Genomic DNA, 15,961 nt, shown 5'->3' with positions numbered 1-15,961 from the left:
TGTTTTTGTTTTTGTCTTTTTGCCATTTCTAGGGCCGCTCCCAAGGTTTATGGAGGTTCCCAGGCTAGGGGTCGAATCGGAGCTGTAGCCTCCGGCCTACGCCAGAGCCACAGCAACATGGGATCCGAGCCACATCTGCAACCTACACCACAGCTCACGGCAATGCTGGATCGTTAACCCACTGAGCAAGGGCAGGGATCGAACCCGCAACCTCATGGTTCCTAGTCAGATTCGTTTACCACTGCGCCACGACGGGAACTCCAGGAGTGAGTTTTTAAGGTTAATCTATTCAATTAAGTGGACTGCTCTTTTGAGATTGGGACCCTCTCCTTAAAAAAAAAAAAAAAAAAAAAAAAAAAAAAGCCCGTAAAATGTTCTATGAAATAATAGTGATAGCAAGTCATGGTAGCTCTTGTTGGTTTTGAGGTCCATATTTAGCAAAATAAAATGGGCTCCTCCTCCCCCAAAACTTAAAAATGTGGTTGGTCTATTATTTTTTTCTTTCTAAGGGCTGCATCTGCAGCATGTGGAAGTTCCCAGACTGGGGGTCGAATCAGAGCTACAGCTGCCAGCCTACAGCACAGCCACAGCAACGCCTGGATCTGAGCCTCATCTGCCTACACCACAGCTCGAGGCAACACTGGAGCCTTAACCCACTGAGCGAAGCCAGGGATTGAATCCACTGGCCTCATAGATACCAGATGGGTTCTTAACTTGCTGAACCATAATGGGAATTCCCTGGTTTGTCTATTTTGAATCAAAAGGATGCCCGCTCATTGAAACTAGTTAAGAATTTCTATAGATGCACTTGGGTAATTTTGACTATGGTCTTTTTTTTTTTTTTTTTTTTTTTTTTTTTTTTTTTTTTTTTTTTGCTACACCTGTGGCATGGAAGTTCCAGGCCAGGGATTGAACCTGCCCCACAGCAGCGACCTGAGCTGTTGCAGTGACAAAGCCAGATCCTTAACCCACTGCACCATAAGGGAACCCTCAACTGTGGATCTTAAATATGTATATATCTTATACCATTGATTGGATTGTAGCATAAGCAACGTCAGCTTCATTTGGGCTGAAAGGCGGTCTTGTGTTGTCGTGACAAAGTGCACTCCTTTAGAAGAAAAAACAAACAGCTGAAATTCTAATATGTGACCTCACTTTGCCTCTTATGGGGTGATCTCCTGTGTTTGGCGGTGCTCAGGTTATTTTTCACATGGCCTTATCTTCTCTGTCCTTATCTCTCAGGTAATAACTGGCTTCATTTGGAAAAATTAACCTTTGCACAGTTCATGACTGCCTGGCCACAGTTCTAACCCAGTCCTGGGGTTAGATGAGAAAGAAAAGCCACATGAAACTGGCAGCCTTCTGCTGGTACATATAGATCTAGAGCTTCTTTTTTGCAGCTCTGTGATAGTTCATTGAGCAGATGCTGGCACTGATTTGGTCCATCCTTTGTTTTTATTTTATGTTTTTTTTAGGGCCCCACCTACAGCATTTGGAGGTTCCCAGGCCAGGGGTAGAATCAGAACTACAGCTGCCGGTCTACACCACAGCCAGCCAAGACCAGATCCAAGTCACATCTTTGACCTACGCCGCAGCTTGTGGCAATGCTGGATCCTTAACCCACCGAGCCAGGCCAGGGATCAAACCCTCAGCCTCATGGATACTAGTCAGGTCCTTAACCTGCTGAGCCATAGCAGGAACTACTGGTCCAACCTTTGTTGATGGGTTTTGGATTGTTTCCAGTTTTTCCTCATTACGCACAAAATTTTGTCTGACTATCCTTAATGACTGCATGTCACTGATTTGTGAGGTCATTTTGGTGGCTGCAGAACAGAGTTTTGCTGGCTTGCTTTGGCTTATGCTGGTTGAAGTCCAGGAAAGCTAAGAAGCCCCAGAGATCAGGTAAATAGCCTGAACGGGACCTCTTCAAGATTAAAGATTTATTTCTTGAACGTTTCTGGACTAGCTGAATGAGAAATGCAAGGTTGTTGTGATCACACATTCAAGCCAGGAGCCTTGCGTGATCAAATCCGGAGTCCACAATTAATAGATTCAGAAGGCATAGAATTCCTTAGGACTATAATTGAAACCCCTGACACAGTGAAGTGGGAAACCCTAAATAGATGTTTTCCTAAGCAGAAAAAGGACCTGTTCCATTTATTTCTAGGATCCATGAGGATTTGGGTTAACGAAACCGACTAGGATCCATGAGGATGTGGGTTCGAGCCCTGGCCTTGCTCAGTAGGTTAAGAATCCGGCGTTGCCATGAGCTTCAGTGTAGGTCACAGACAGCTATAGCTATAGCTCAGATTCAACTCCTGGCCGGGGAACTTCCATATGCCACATGTGCAGCCCTAAACAAAACAAAACAAGAGGACTTAGAGTAGATGTTTTAATGGCTCTTATTGGGAAGATACAAAGCAATAAAATTTGGAAGCAGAGGAGTTCCTGCTGTGGCTTACTGGGTTAATGATCCAGCTCGTCTCTGTGGAGGTGCTGGTTTGATCCCCAGCCTGGTGCTACTGCAGCAGTGGCATAGGTTGCAGCTCTATCTTGGATTCGATCCCTTGCCTGGGAACTTCTGGGGTACAGAAGAAAAAAAAAACTGGGGGCAGAGAAAAAAATGTCTTCTCTCTCTGTGCTTTTTCCAAGGCACAAAGTGAAACTTTTCCTTTGAAAGGGCAGGATACGTGTTCCTCTAATTGTTAATAGGAAACTTTGAGTGAGGTTCTCAGAACCGCTCCCACTTCATTTGACAGTATTAGACAAAGATAAAATCTCTCTACTATTTCCTTGTAGTTATTTCCTCCTTCCTCTTCCCTCCCAATCATTTTCTCTGGGCTTAGCTTTTTGTTTGTTTAGTAATTTGTCCCAGCGCAGGTGGTAGCGGTGAGAGCAACGCTTGTGCTTGATCTTGTGAAAAAGACATGCCCTGTATAAGCTCCTACCAAAGACATCAGCAGAACAGAGACGTGTACTTGAAATTCACTGCTGGCTGATCACGTATAATCTGTCTATCTGCCTATCACCTACTTATTGGCTGATAACATATAATGTTTATTTATCATCTACTTATCTATTTACCTACTCTACCTGTGTTATATGAATACAACCATGAACATATATATGCATAAATATGTTCATGAATATGTATGACATGTGTTGCAGTAATAGATATATTCACACAACACATACATAAAACACACATAGATAGATAAGTAGGTAAGTAGATAAGTAGATGATTGCTAGGTAAGTAACTAGATAGATAAATGTTATATGTGAGCAGCCAACAGTTCGCTCATTCATACATATGTATTCATGGATATATGTATTCAGGTAACACACGCAGATGTATATGAATTTGTCATGTGAAGATTACAAAGGTCAGGCTAGGCTGAACTCTCCTGCATCAAGAAACAGATTCGGAGTTCCCATTGTGGCGCAGCGGAAACGAATCCGACTAGTAACCATGAAGTTGTGGGTTCAATCCCTGGCCTCCCTCAGTGGGTTGAGGATCTGGAGTTGCCGTGAGCTGTGGTGTAGGTGGCAGACTCGGCTCGGATCTGGCGTTGCTGTGGCTGTGGTGTAGGCCGGCGGCAACAGCTCCGATTAGATCCCTTGCCTGGAAACCTCCACATGCCTTGGGTGCGGCCCTAAAAGAACAAACACACACACATACACACACACAAAAAGAGGCAACAACAACAGCAAAAGGTGAGAACATTCCTAGAGGCTCATGTTCTTTCCCAGCTCCTCCCTTCCCCAAGGTAATCACTGTGCTGACTTGTAGCACCATTAAATAGTTTGCCTGATTTTGAACTTTGTATAAATGTTTTATAGTCCGTAATCTTGTATCAGGCTCAATCATCATTGCTTCTGTGACATGCATCCATCTTGTTGCATGTCTCAGAAGTTCAGTCTCGGAGTTCCTGCTGTGATGCAGTGGGTTGAGAATCTGATTGCAGTGGCTTGGGTCACTGCAGAGGTGCAGGTTCGATCCCAAGCCCCAGAGCTTCCATATGCTACAGGTGCAGCCATAAGAAACAAACAAACAAACAAAGCTCAGTCTTTGTTACTGCTGTGTACTATGTCATTATATGAATATGCCACAATTTATGTACTTATTCTGCTGTTGGGTTGTTTCCAATTTCTGGCACTTATATAAAAAAAGCAACTGTGAACACTCTTTGTCTGTTGGCAGACATACTCACTTCTCTTAGGCTGGTATTATACTGGATTTCATTGTCTTATTTTTAGTAGGCATCATTTAGCTTGTTAGATGTAATAGCCAAGGTTTATTATTAATTTCAAGTCTTACCATGTAAGTAGGGGAATGGGTTCATTTTCCATGTTATGAAAAATAAGTTGTGGAGTTCCGTCATGGCTCTGGAGTTCCCGTCATGGCTCAGTGGAAACAGATAGAATTAGCATCCATGAGGACGCAAGTTCGATCCCTGGCCTTGCTCAGAGGGTTAAGGATGAAGCACTGGCTTGAGCTGTGGTACAGGTTGAAGACTCGGATCAGCTTGGATTCCACATCGCTGTGGCTGTGGTGCGGTGTCGTTTGCATATGACAGAAACCCAACTCAAACTGACTTAAGACCAAAAAGAAATGTAATGACTCAGGTCATTGGTTGGTGGCTGGCTGCCTTCAGGCATGGCTGGATTCAGGTGCTGAAACAATGTCATCAGCATTTGGTCTTTCTGTTTATCTCTTGGCTTTCTTCTGTTCCTTCCTGGCACCTTGCTCAGACAGGCCTCTTACCCTGGTGATCTCTGGCAGCTTCTGACTTATAACTTCCTAATCCCAAGTCTAGCCAAAAGAGTGTTTCTCTCTTTCCAACGTTTTGACAAAACTTCCAGAATTGAATCTTATTGGCTCTGCTGGGTATATATACCCTGACCCAACCACTGTGACCAGGAAGCAAATAATTCCAATTGGATCATACTTTACACCTAGGTGACATAGAAGGAGAAGAAAAATGTCACCACAAAAGAAAGAAGTGTTTGCTGGGCAGAGACAAAATAATGAAAAACAGACTTCCATTATGCTAAGAAATAAGCAATTGAGTTGGCGAATAAACATTCTGAGGCTGTAAATGACAGAAGGTTAATTCTTTAGTTCTGATGACTCAGCAAGAAGTCTAAGCCTATTCATTTACATAGTGACACACATGTAAACACTGGCTGAACTTTAAAAACGATTTACTTCCTTCTTGCAAAAGCGTCTTCATTTATATAATCATACCAGCATCACACTATGGAGCTATTTGTGCCTTTTCTTTTCCTTAGCTCTCACCCTGCCCATATCAGGTCAGTCCACAGATCCTATTAATTTTTCCTTTAAAATTTCTCCCCTACTTCTTTTCTTCTCTGTTCTGACTATACCGGAAGTTCCAGGCTTATATTCTATCACCATAGCAACCTAGTGAAATAAGAGCATATCTCTTTCCCAGTTAGCCCGGTCAAGGTCCTGGAAGACCGACTTGGTTTATGTGCCCATCCCTGAATTAAAATCTGCAGCCAGAGGCATGGTGGATGCTGATAGGCAAGCTGTGGTCATGAGACCGGCCACCCTTGGAGCAGGAAAGCAATCAGTCTTTCCTGAATCTCCTGGACCAGGCATGGGGCAGGGGCAGATGTCCAGAGAACAATCAGGATAGCAGGCAAGTAAAAACAGCAGATAGTCAGCTCACTTAGAAGTTAAAAGCCCCATCACTTCTGATTGAAAGTGTGCTGTGTCTATAGATTAGCGCTCACAGAATTCATAACATCGTATTTTCAAGCTGCAAGAGATGGTAGTACTGGTCTCCTTACCCAAGGCCTCTAGTTATCATTAACCCTTCCCCCTTGGTTTTTGTTTTTTGTTTTTTGTTTGTTTTTTACGGCTGCACCCAAGGCATATGGAGGTTCCCAGGCTAGGTGTCAAAGCGGAGCTACAAGGAGTTTTCTGTGGTGCAGGGGGTTAAGGATCTGGCATTGTCACTTCAGTGGCCGGGGTCGCTGCTGTGAGATGCAGGTGCCATCCCTCGCCTAGGAACTTCTACATGCCACAGGCTCAGCCAAAAAAAAAAAGTGTTCATTCCAGGAGTTCCCTTTGTGGCTCAATGGTTAATGAACCCGACTAGGACCCGTGAGGATGCGGGTTTGATCCCTGGCCTGGCTCAGTGGGTTTGGGATCTGGCGTTGCTGTGAGCTGTAGTGTTGAAGATGCGGCTCGGATCCCTCATTGCTGTGGCTGTGGTATAGGCCAGCAGCTGGAGCTCTCATGGGACCCCTAGCCTGGGAACCTCCATATGCTGTGGGTGCAGCCCTAAAAAGCAAAAAAAAAAAAAAAGCAGAGCTACAGCTGCCAGCCGACACCATAGCCACAGCAATGCCAGATCTGAGCTGCATCTGCGACCTACATCACAGCTCACGGCAACGCTGGATCCCTAACCCACTGAGCGAGGTCAGGGATTGAACCCAAATCCTCATGGGTACTAGTTGGGTTTGTTACCGCTGAGCCTCAACAGGAACTCCGACCCTTCTTCCTCTGTGCGCTCATGGTAGTTTATGCTTTGAAAGCAAGAATCGCAAATGCCATCAAAGTGCTCAAAAAGTCCTGTACCTTCCAGTCTTTTGTTCATTGCTCCCCTCCCCCATAACCAGGGGAAGGCCTTGGGCAGGACATAAGTTTGTTCAGACGTATCAGACCTCCAAACAGTGGTTTACACAAGATACTAGGGCTTTCGTTGTCCTTTTTTTTTTTTTTTTTTTTTTTTTTTTTTTTTAATGGTGGTGCCAGGGATTGAATCGGAGCTGCAGCTGCAACCTGTGCTGTAGCTGTGGCAACACCAGATACTTTAGCCCACCGTGCCAGGCCAGGGATCTGTCCCTTGCTTCCACAGCGACCTGAGCCACTGTGATCAGATTCTTAACCCAGAGCACCACAGCAGGAACTCCAAAATAATGGTTTATTTCTTTCTTTACATAAAAGCCCAAGCTGGAGTTCCTGTCATGGCTCAGAGATAACAACCCAGTTAGTATCCATGAGGATGCCGGTCTGATCCCTGGTCTCGTTCAGTGAGTCCAGGATCCATTGAGAACTGTGGTGTAGGTTGGCAGCTACAGCTCTGATTTGACCCCTAGCCTGGGAATTTCCATATGCCGCAGGTATAGCCCTAAAAAGACTGAAAAAGAAAAAAAAAAGAGTGTGTGTCTCTGGAGTTTCCTGGTGGCTCAGTGGGTTAAGGGTCTGGTGTTGTCACTGCTGTGGCTTGGGTTGCTGCTGTGGGTTTGATCCCTGGCCTGGGAACTTCCACATACTGCAGGCATGGCCTAAATAAATAAGTAAAATAAAAATAATCTTTTTTTTTTTTAAGGGAGAGTACCCATTGTGGCTCAGCAGAAATGAGCCTGACTAGTATCCATGAGGTTGCGGGTTTGATCCCTGGCCTCACTCAGTGGGTTAAGAATCTGGCATTGCCATGAGCTGTGGTGTAGGTTGGCAGCTGTAGTTCCCATTCGACCCCTAGTGTGGGAACTTCCATATGCTGCAGGCACAGCCCTAAAAAGACAAAAAAGAAAAAAAAAGAAAAAAGAAAAAGAAAGAAAAATCCCAAGCTGATACTGGGCACTGATCTGTGAAATCACCGGCAACCCAGGTGCCTCCGTCTGCTGCGCTGCTCTCCCAAGGGTGGGTGCCGACTGTGCACACATGGCGCCCCATCATTTCCAGGTTCCAGCCCCCAGGAAGTAAGAAGACTGGGAAAGGGAGGCATGCCCCTTCCCTTCCACAGCACATCCTGGGAGTTGTACACATCGCTTCTGCTCACGTCCTGCTGACCCTCTCGTGGCTGCACTTAGAATGCACGAGAGGCTGGGAAACACAGTCTTTCTTTTGGGCAGCTGTGTACCCAGCTATGAGAGAAGGGAGAAGAGATGCTAAAAGATAACCATCAACCTTTGCAGGAAAGAAAGGATGGATAAGCAATGAGATCCTGCTGTGTAGCTCTGGGAACTCTATCTAGTCCCTTATGATGGAGCAGGATAATGTAAGAAAAAAGAATGTATACCTGTATGTGTGACTGGGTCACCTTGCTGTACAGCAGAAAATGGACAGAACACTGTCAATCAGCTACAATGGAAAAAATAAACATCATTATAAAATGCAGGAAAGAAAGGAAAAATATCTGACCTTTCCTTCTATTTTTTATGTTTGTTTGTTTTTCAGATAATAACAGAAGAGATTCCCAGGTGATTGCAAATAAAGGAACATTTTAACACGCCAGGAAAATCATGTCTGCCTACTACCGGAATAACGCCTATGAGGAAGATCCAGATGCTGCTTACTATTCCGGGTCTCAGAACCATCCTCGGGGATATTTGAACACTCCAAACTATCCAGAACCTCCAGATCCTCTGAACAACCCAGACTACCCCAGCACCAGGAGGAACCCATACTCTGCAGATTCCAGAACAGGTCCAGACTATCCTGGGTCTCTAGCAGAACCAGATTATCCTGGATCTCAGAGGAATCCAGACTACCCAGGCAACAGGCACAATCCCTATGCTGCAGACTCCAGAAGTTCAGACTATCCCGCCTCTTGGGCAGAGCCAGATTATCCTGGATCTCCGCCCAATCCATACCACTCAGGCCCATCCAGAGAGCCAGACGACTCTGCCTCTCAACGCAATCCTGCTTTCGCAGGTTCCAGGAGCAGTGGAAATTATGCAGGCTCCAGAACAAATCCAGATTATCTGGGCTCCCTGGGAGAACCAGACTACCCTGGAGCTCAGGGAAACACTACCTCTCCCGGCCCCAGCGCCAAATCCAACCAGCCAGGCTCCAGAAGGAATCCAGAATCTGCGGGTTCTAGAATCAATCCGTACATAGACGCTCTGGGACAGCCTGATTATCCAGGTGCTGAGAATCAACCTGATCCTCCAAACTTTTGGGGGGAACCAGACTATCCTGATGCTGAGGACTATCGCCATGCTCCAAACTTGTGGGGGGAGCCTGATTACCCAGGAGCTGAGAATGGCTCTTCTGAGAATCCAGAAATGAACAGGGAGTAAGTGCCAGCATCTTCCTCCACTGGGGATGGAGGGTGAAGCCTAGATCATGAAATCGGTGGAACTTGGTTGCTATTGTTTGGGTTAGGGACACACAGGATGGGTTCCTTGACCTGAACTTGTGGCAAAACTTTCATGCCTACTTGTCTGCCTCACCTGGACTCAACCTGAGGCTTCAAGCCTTTACCTGAACGTAATCTTTCATTACTTCTTGCTTTGAATAACCTCCTTCCCAGTCTCCTATCTCTTCCTGTCTCATCACTGCAAGACACCTAAATTCCCACTGTTGTGACCCTGCTACTTCGCCAATGAGGTTAGTGTTAAGATGACAGTTATGGGAGATCCTGTGGTGGTTCAGCGGAAATGAATCTGACTAATACCCATGAGGACACAGGTTCCATCCCTGGCCTTGCTCAGTAGGTTAAGGATCCGGCATTGCCATGAGCTGTGGCGTAGGTCGCAGTTGCCAGTTGAGGCTCGGATCCTGCATTGCTGTGGCTGTGGTGTAGGCTGGCAGCAACAGCTCCGATTGGACCCCTAGCCTGGGAACCTCCATATGCTGCAGGTGCAGTTCTAAAAAGACAACAACAACAACAACAAATGATAGTTATGAACCCAAACATTTTAACCAGAGTTATATTAAAAGGAATGCATTTTATTTTATTTTATTATTTTATTTTATTTTTAGGGCTGCACCTGCAGCATTTGGAAGTTCCCAGGCTAGGGGTCCGATCGGAGCTGCAGCTGCCGGCCTACACCGCAGCCATAGCAACGCTGGATCCTTAACCCACTGATCAAGGCCAGGGATCCAATCCACATCCTCATGGATACTAGTTGGGTTCGTTACTGCTAAGCCACAGTGGGAACTCCTAGGTCAGTAATTTTCGACTTGGGCTGATGCTTAGTATTACCTGTGTACCTGGGGAGCTTTGAAATCATACACATGCTCAGGCCCAACCTTCAGAGCTTCTGTGTCTGGGGTGGGGCCTGGGAATTGGGATCTACATAAAATTGAGAACCAGGGCTCCAAGTGAATTGATTTTCACAGCATTCCCTTTATATACTCAGCACTTTCTAGTCTCGCACCTTTATTTGTGCTGTTCTTTGTCCTTGGAACGCCCTCCTCCTGATTCTTTATGTATGAATTTATCCTTCCAAACCCAGCTCAGATGCCTCTTTTCCGTACAATTTCCCTCCAGACTCCCAGCCCAAATTCTTCTCTCTTTCCTCTGAGTTCCTTGGGCTGGTCTTCTGCTAGTCATCAGTTGCTACTTGTCTGATAATTGCTTATGGCTGTGTTTAAGAAGCTCTACCTGGCTGTCCTGAGAGTTCCCTGAGGGTAGACACCCTGAGTCTTTATCTTTCTGCTCTCACCCCGTTGCCCATGGCTAACACATGGTTGGCATTGAGTCCGCATTTGTGGAATGGATGGATGGATGGATGGATGCTAGTGGATGAATACTGAGCCATCACTTTGGGATTTCAGAATGCTCAGCAGAACATCTTCCATCCGGCCCTCTTTTCACCGTGGAGGTGACGGCCCCTTGGGCATCCTTGGGAGAGAAGATGGAGATAACCCTGAAAACATTGAAATGACATCCATGGAGATGGCAAATCCATACAGCCACTCTGTGCCAGGTGCTCCTGACCGTGGCTATGGTGAGCATTTGTCATAAGGATCATATCCTGGGACAAAAGCAAAATTCAGTGGGCTTGGGACCAGTCATTAACGATCAGCAGAAATTGGGAGTTCCCATTGTGGCTCAGCGGAAATGAGTCTGACTAGGACCCATGAGGTTGCAGGTTCGATCCCTGGCCTGGCTTGTGGGTTAAGGATCTGGTGTTGCCGTGAGCCATGGTGTAGGTCACAGACATGGCTTGGATCTGGTGTTGCTGTGGCTGTGGCATAGGCCAGCTGCTATGGCTCTGATTCAACCCTTAGCCTGGGACCCTCCATATGCCATAGGTGTGGCCCTAAAAAAAGACAAAAAAAAAAAAAAAAAGATCAGCAAGACTAGAGTTGTCCCGCCCCCTTCAAATACCAGATCAAGTATGGTTTCCTTCTCTGGGTATCTTTTAAGTCCAAGGGTATAGCCCTTGGCATTCACCTGGCCAGCGCCATGCCATCCTGTTATGTGCTCTTGAGATGAACAGCCTTCATCTCAATATCTTCCAAGGCTCCAGGTGTTTTTCCTACATGGTGCCTGGTACCCAGTAGGTGCTTGAGCAACACTCATGGAATTAATGGCATTAATAATCCAGCAACTGTAAGGGATGTATCAATTAGCTCTTGCCACAGGAATGCTGCATAACAAATAACTCCAAAACCCAGCGTTGTCTAATAAACAGCATTTACTTCTCACCCACACATCTGTGGGTCTGACTGAATCAGCTGGGACTTGGCTGTGCCTGATCTGAGGTCACAGATTCTGTTTAGGGCTACAGTCCCTCTTGATGCAGTGAGCTCACCTGGGCCATTTCCTTCCCTTGGCACAAGCTGAACGTGCTGTGATGAGCAGAAACACACAGTGTCTCTGAGTCCTTGACTAGGAATTCCTTACTGCTGAGCCACGACAGGAGCTCCACAGACAAACCCTGAGTCAAGCCATTTGCAAGTCTTATGGACCAAGCTGTGCTCCGGAACAGCTAGTGCGGTGGAATTAATTGTCTCCTGCCTCTTCGTTCCAGTGAACCCTGCTTATGTGGGTGACGATGGCCGGGGCCAAGCTGACAGAGACCCACCATTATCGGGACATGATTGGTTCAAGTCTCCCCAAGGTAAGGCTTAAATGAACAGTGACCAAAAAAGTCAATCCTAAAGAAGGAACGTGGGACGTTCCCGAGGTGGCTCAGTGATCGTGAGCCCAACTAGTATCCATGAGGACGAGGGTTCAATCCCCGGCCTCGCTCAGTGGGTTAAGGATCCGGTGTTGCCAGGAGCTGTGGTGTAGGTTGCAGACAGGGCTCAGATCCCATGTTCCTGTGGCTGTGGTGTCAGCTGGCAGCTGCAGCTCTGATTGGACCCCTAGCCTGGGAACTTCCATATGCTGCAAGTGTGGCCCAAAAAAGCAAACAAAAACAAACACACCCACAATTTACGTGGCATCTCTGCCCATAATGCTTTCAAAGCCTGAGGCTCCTTCTATAGTGCTTTTTTTTTTTTTTTTAAATCGGAGTATAATTCATTTCTGTAGCGTCTTTCTCCATCCTTAGCCTCCCATGAATGTGTATACTCTGATTTTCAAAATGACAGCCTCTGGTCAGGAAGAAGGAGAAATGGTGAAGGGTAAAAGGTAAAACCAGGCAAACAGTCACCTTTTAAAGAGAATTCCTGGAAGCCACAATCCTATTGGCTATAACAGGATCACGGGTCCACCCTTGGCCTCCAAGGAGCCACCCTTTGCCACGAAGGAAGATGGGAGAGTTTTAACTGAGCATAGTGCCTGCCCTGGAAAGGAGGCTTCTGCTGGTATAAGAAAAAGAGGAGTTCCCATTGTGACTCAGCAGGTTACAAACCCCACATAGCATTGGTGAGGATGCAGGTTTGATCCTTGGCCTTGTTCAGTGGGTTAAGGATTCAGCATTGCCTCAAGCAGCAGCATAGGTCACAGATGAGGCTCGGATTCTGTGTGGCTGTGGCTGTAGCTGTGGCCTGCAGCTGCAGCTCCTATTCAACCCCTAGCCTGGGAACTTCCACATGCTGCAGGTGCATCCAGAAAGAAAGAAAGAGAAAGAGGGAATGGTATTGGGAGGCAGACAGATAGCAGCAACCAAGGTCTTCAGGGGATAATAACTATTTCACCATAAACCCATCTGATAGGCATATAAATTGATCAATATAAAATATAAGTTTTAGGAGTTTCTGCTGTGGCTCAGTGGTTAATGAATCCGACTAGGGACCATGAGGTTGTGGGTTCAATCCCTGGCCTTCTCAATGGGTTAAGGATCCGGCATTGCTGTGAGCTGTGGCGTAGGTTGCAGACGTGGCTTGGATCCCGTGTGTTGCTGTGGCTGCGGCTGTGGCGTAGGCCGGCGGCTACAGCTCCAATTCAACCCCCAGCCTGGGAACCTCCGTATGCCGTGGGAGCGGCCCTAGAAATGGCAAAAAAACAAACAAACAAAAAAAAAAACCAAACAAACAAACAAAAAACAAACAAAAAAAATTTAAAAAAAAATAAAATAAAATACAAGTTTTAGGCCAGAGGCCCCCAGTCAAAGTGAAAATCTTGCCCTTTGATTACGAGTCATTTAGAAGGATCTCTGCCTTCTGTTTCTAGAATCCCATTGTCTTTAACAAAGGATTCTGTTTCCAGTCCCTTGCCTAGCTACTGGGACAGAGGTCTCTACAGGAAAAATGCACCTCTTCGCAGAGAGACCCTCCCCTCCAGCGTAGATGTGGGCAGTTGTGCTGTGATTGTGTGGCGCTGGCTTTGTCCGTCTCCTCCTGGCGTTACACACCACGGACGGGGCAGCTCTTTGTAGCTGTTGTCACTTTTCCTGCCAGTAGCCGACGATGCCGGTGTGACTTCTCTATGAGGCCTTGGGAAGCCCACGCCACGGGTGCGTAAGGCTCAGAGGAGGCCAGAGATGCTGTCAGATGACCAAGGGAATGAAATCATTGTCGAAGTTGAGGACATCCCATCTGGGGTCCAGAGCTCTCCATCTTTGAATCAGATTGTTTCAGAAAAGAGGCCGCTGAACTCAAGTGTCAGCCTGGTCTCCTCCCTTTCCGACGTCAGTGCAACAGACTGTCCGGTTTTCAGCCAGCAGAGGGACAGGAAGGGCAAGCAGGTGTTACGGTTTTCAACATCTTTGAATGAATCATTTTCTCGGACGCTTTATAGCTCGGAAAGCATGGCCTTAGACACGCCTCGAGCTTCACAGGAGACCATCCAAGGTAGTAAGACATCGGGGCAGCGGAGTTAGGGCGGGAGCAATGCTTTCCGGAGAGGTCCACAAGGGTTTGGTTTTAAGACATCAAGAGAGGAGTTCCCATCGTGGTGCAGTGGTTAACGAATCTGACTAGGAACCATGTGGTTGAGGGTTCGATCCCTGGCCTTGCTCAGTAGGTTGAGGATCTGGCATTGCTGTGAGCTGTGGTGTAGGTTGCAGACATGGCTCAGATCCCACGTTGCTGTGCCTCTGGTGTAGGCTGGCAGCTACAGCTCCGATTAGACCCCTAGCCTGGGAATCTCCATATGCTGCAGGAGCGGCCCAAGAAGTGGCAAAAAAAAAAAAAAAAAAAAAAAAAAAAAAAAAAGACATCAAGAGGAGTTCCCGTTGTGGCTCAACGGTAACGGACTGGACTAGTATCTATGAGGATGTGGGTTCGCTCCCTGGCCTCTCTCAGTGGGTTAAAGAATCTGGTGTTGCTGTGAGCTGTGGTGTAGGTCGCAGATCAGGCTCGGATTTGGCGTTGCTATGGCTGTAGTGTAGGCTGGCGGCTACAGCTCTGATTCCACCCCTAGCCTGGGAACTTCCATATGCTGAGGGTGTGGCCCTAAAAAGAAAAAAAAAAAAAAAAGACATCAGATTGGGTTATTACAGACCGGGGTTCTTGGCCTTCCCAATCAAGAGAACTTGGTAAGAAGCCAGCCCAAAAATTCATGCAAGCCTTTACTTGGGGCTCCTGCTGCAACAGAAGAGGAGTGAAAACAAGTACCTGATTCCTTGCTCATTCCCAAAGGAGTGGAGCAAGCGGGTTCCTTACATGGAGTGAGGGTGGGGGGCGTCCAGGTGTTGGCTGAAGGCACAGCTTAAGACTTTGGTGGTGGTGGTTTGTGCAGGAATCATGCAAAGTACCCTGTTTTTGCTCCAGGCTCTTCAAAAGGGGCAGTCGCTTTTTTTTTGTTTGTTTTGCTTTTTAGGGCCACGCCCACGGTATATGGAAGTTCCCAAGCTAGGGGTCAAATCAGAGCAGCACCTGCTGGTCTACACCACAGCCACAGCAACACAGGATCTGAGCCGCATCTTCAACCTACACCACAGGTCAGAGCAATGCCAGATCCCCAACCCACTGGGTGAGGCCAGGGGTGGAATCCACATCCTCATGGATACTGGTCAGACTCCTTTCCACTGTGCCACGACAGGAACTCCCTGGCAGCTGCCTTTTTTTGGTCTTTTTGTATCTTGTTGTCCGTAACCTGCCCCACTTCTCATGCACACAGTTATTTTTAGTCCCATATAGTTTCTTTGGATTTTATTGTTTAGGGAGATTTCGTCCAGGTACAAGCATTGCAGCAGAGGGTCTCAGGTCCCAGGTCCTAGTTGGTCCCAGGGCGAAGGTTTGGTAGATGACCTGAGAATGCTCAGGACCAAGGAAGAACTCATTCTGAGAGCATCTGACACCGAAGAAGTTTAGCCTGTCCAGCTCATATCATGTGGCTGGTGTTCCCCTCTTCTGTTTGTTTTTTTTTTTTTTTTTTTTTTTTTTTTTTTAAGGGCTGCACCTGCAGCATTTGGAGGTTTCCAGATGAGGGGTCCAATTGGGGCTACAGCTGCCAGCCTACACCACAGCCACAGCAACACGGGATCCGAGCTGCATCTGCTACCTACACCATAGTTCACGGAGATGCTGAATCCTTAACCCACTGAGCGAGGCCAGGGATCGAACCCACAACCTCATAGTTCCCAGTCGGATTTGTTTCTGCTGCACCACGATGGGAACTCCCCCTTTTCTGTTATCCATGGAATTTCCTTTGATTTATGCCCCACACTGCACCCCTGTGAAACAGGCATGCTTGTCATTTTCATTTGCTTGCTGAGAATCCTGGGGCTCAGGGAAATGAAATGATGTGGCAAATCTGGGATCAAATGCAGGTCTGCCTGAGCCCCAAGTCTGATGCCTTTACCAGCATCCTGTCCTGCTTTGGTCTAACCCTTCCCTACTCTGGATTTGGGAACA

The 15,961-nt window shown here is 46.9% G+C and overlaps 1 protein-coding gene across 6 annotated transcripts in view; it reads left to right on the top strand.

The window, feature by feature from the left end:
• Positions 1-15,961, top strand: part of TMC5 (transmembrane channel like 5) — a 75,723-nt gene that overhangs the window by 24,829 nt on the left and 34,933 nt on the right. For all 6 annotated transcript variants that reach the window (XM_013995619.2, XM_021086537.1, XM_013995618.2 and 3 more), the window contains exons 2-4: positions 8,216-9,056; positions 10,544-10,716; positions 11,746-11,835. In XM_013995619.2, coding sequence (XP_013851073.1) covers positions 8,281-9,056; positions 10,544-10,716; positions 11,746-11,835 — 1,039 coding nt within the window. In that variant the 5' untranslated portion in view covers positions 8,216-8,280. The remainder of the gene's footprint in view (positions 1-8,215; positions 9,057-10,543; positions 10,717-11,745; positions 11,836-15,961) is intronic.

Source organism: Sus scrofa, chromosome 3 (assembly GCF_000003025.6).
Source record: "Sus scrofa isolate TJ Tabasco breed Duroc chromosome 3, Sscrofa11.1, whole genome shotgun sequence".
NCBI lineage: Eukaryota > Metazoa > Chordata > Mammalia > Artiodactyla > Suidae > Sus > Sus scrofa.
Note: the sequence above shows the minus strand (reverse complement) of the source record. Positions and strands in the feature narration are given on the sequence as shown.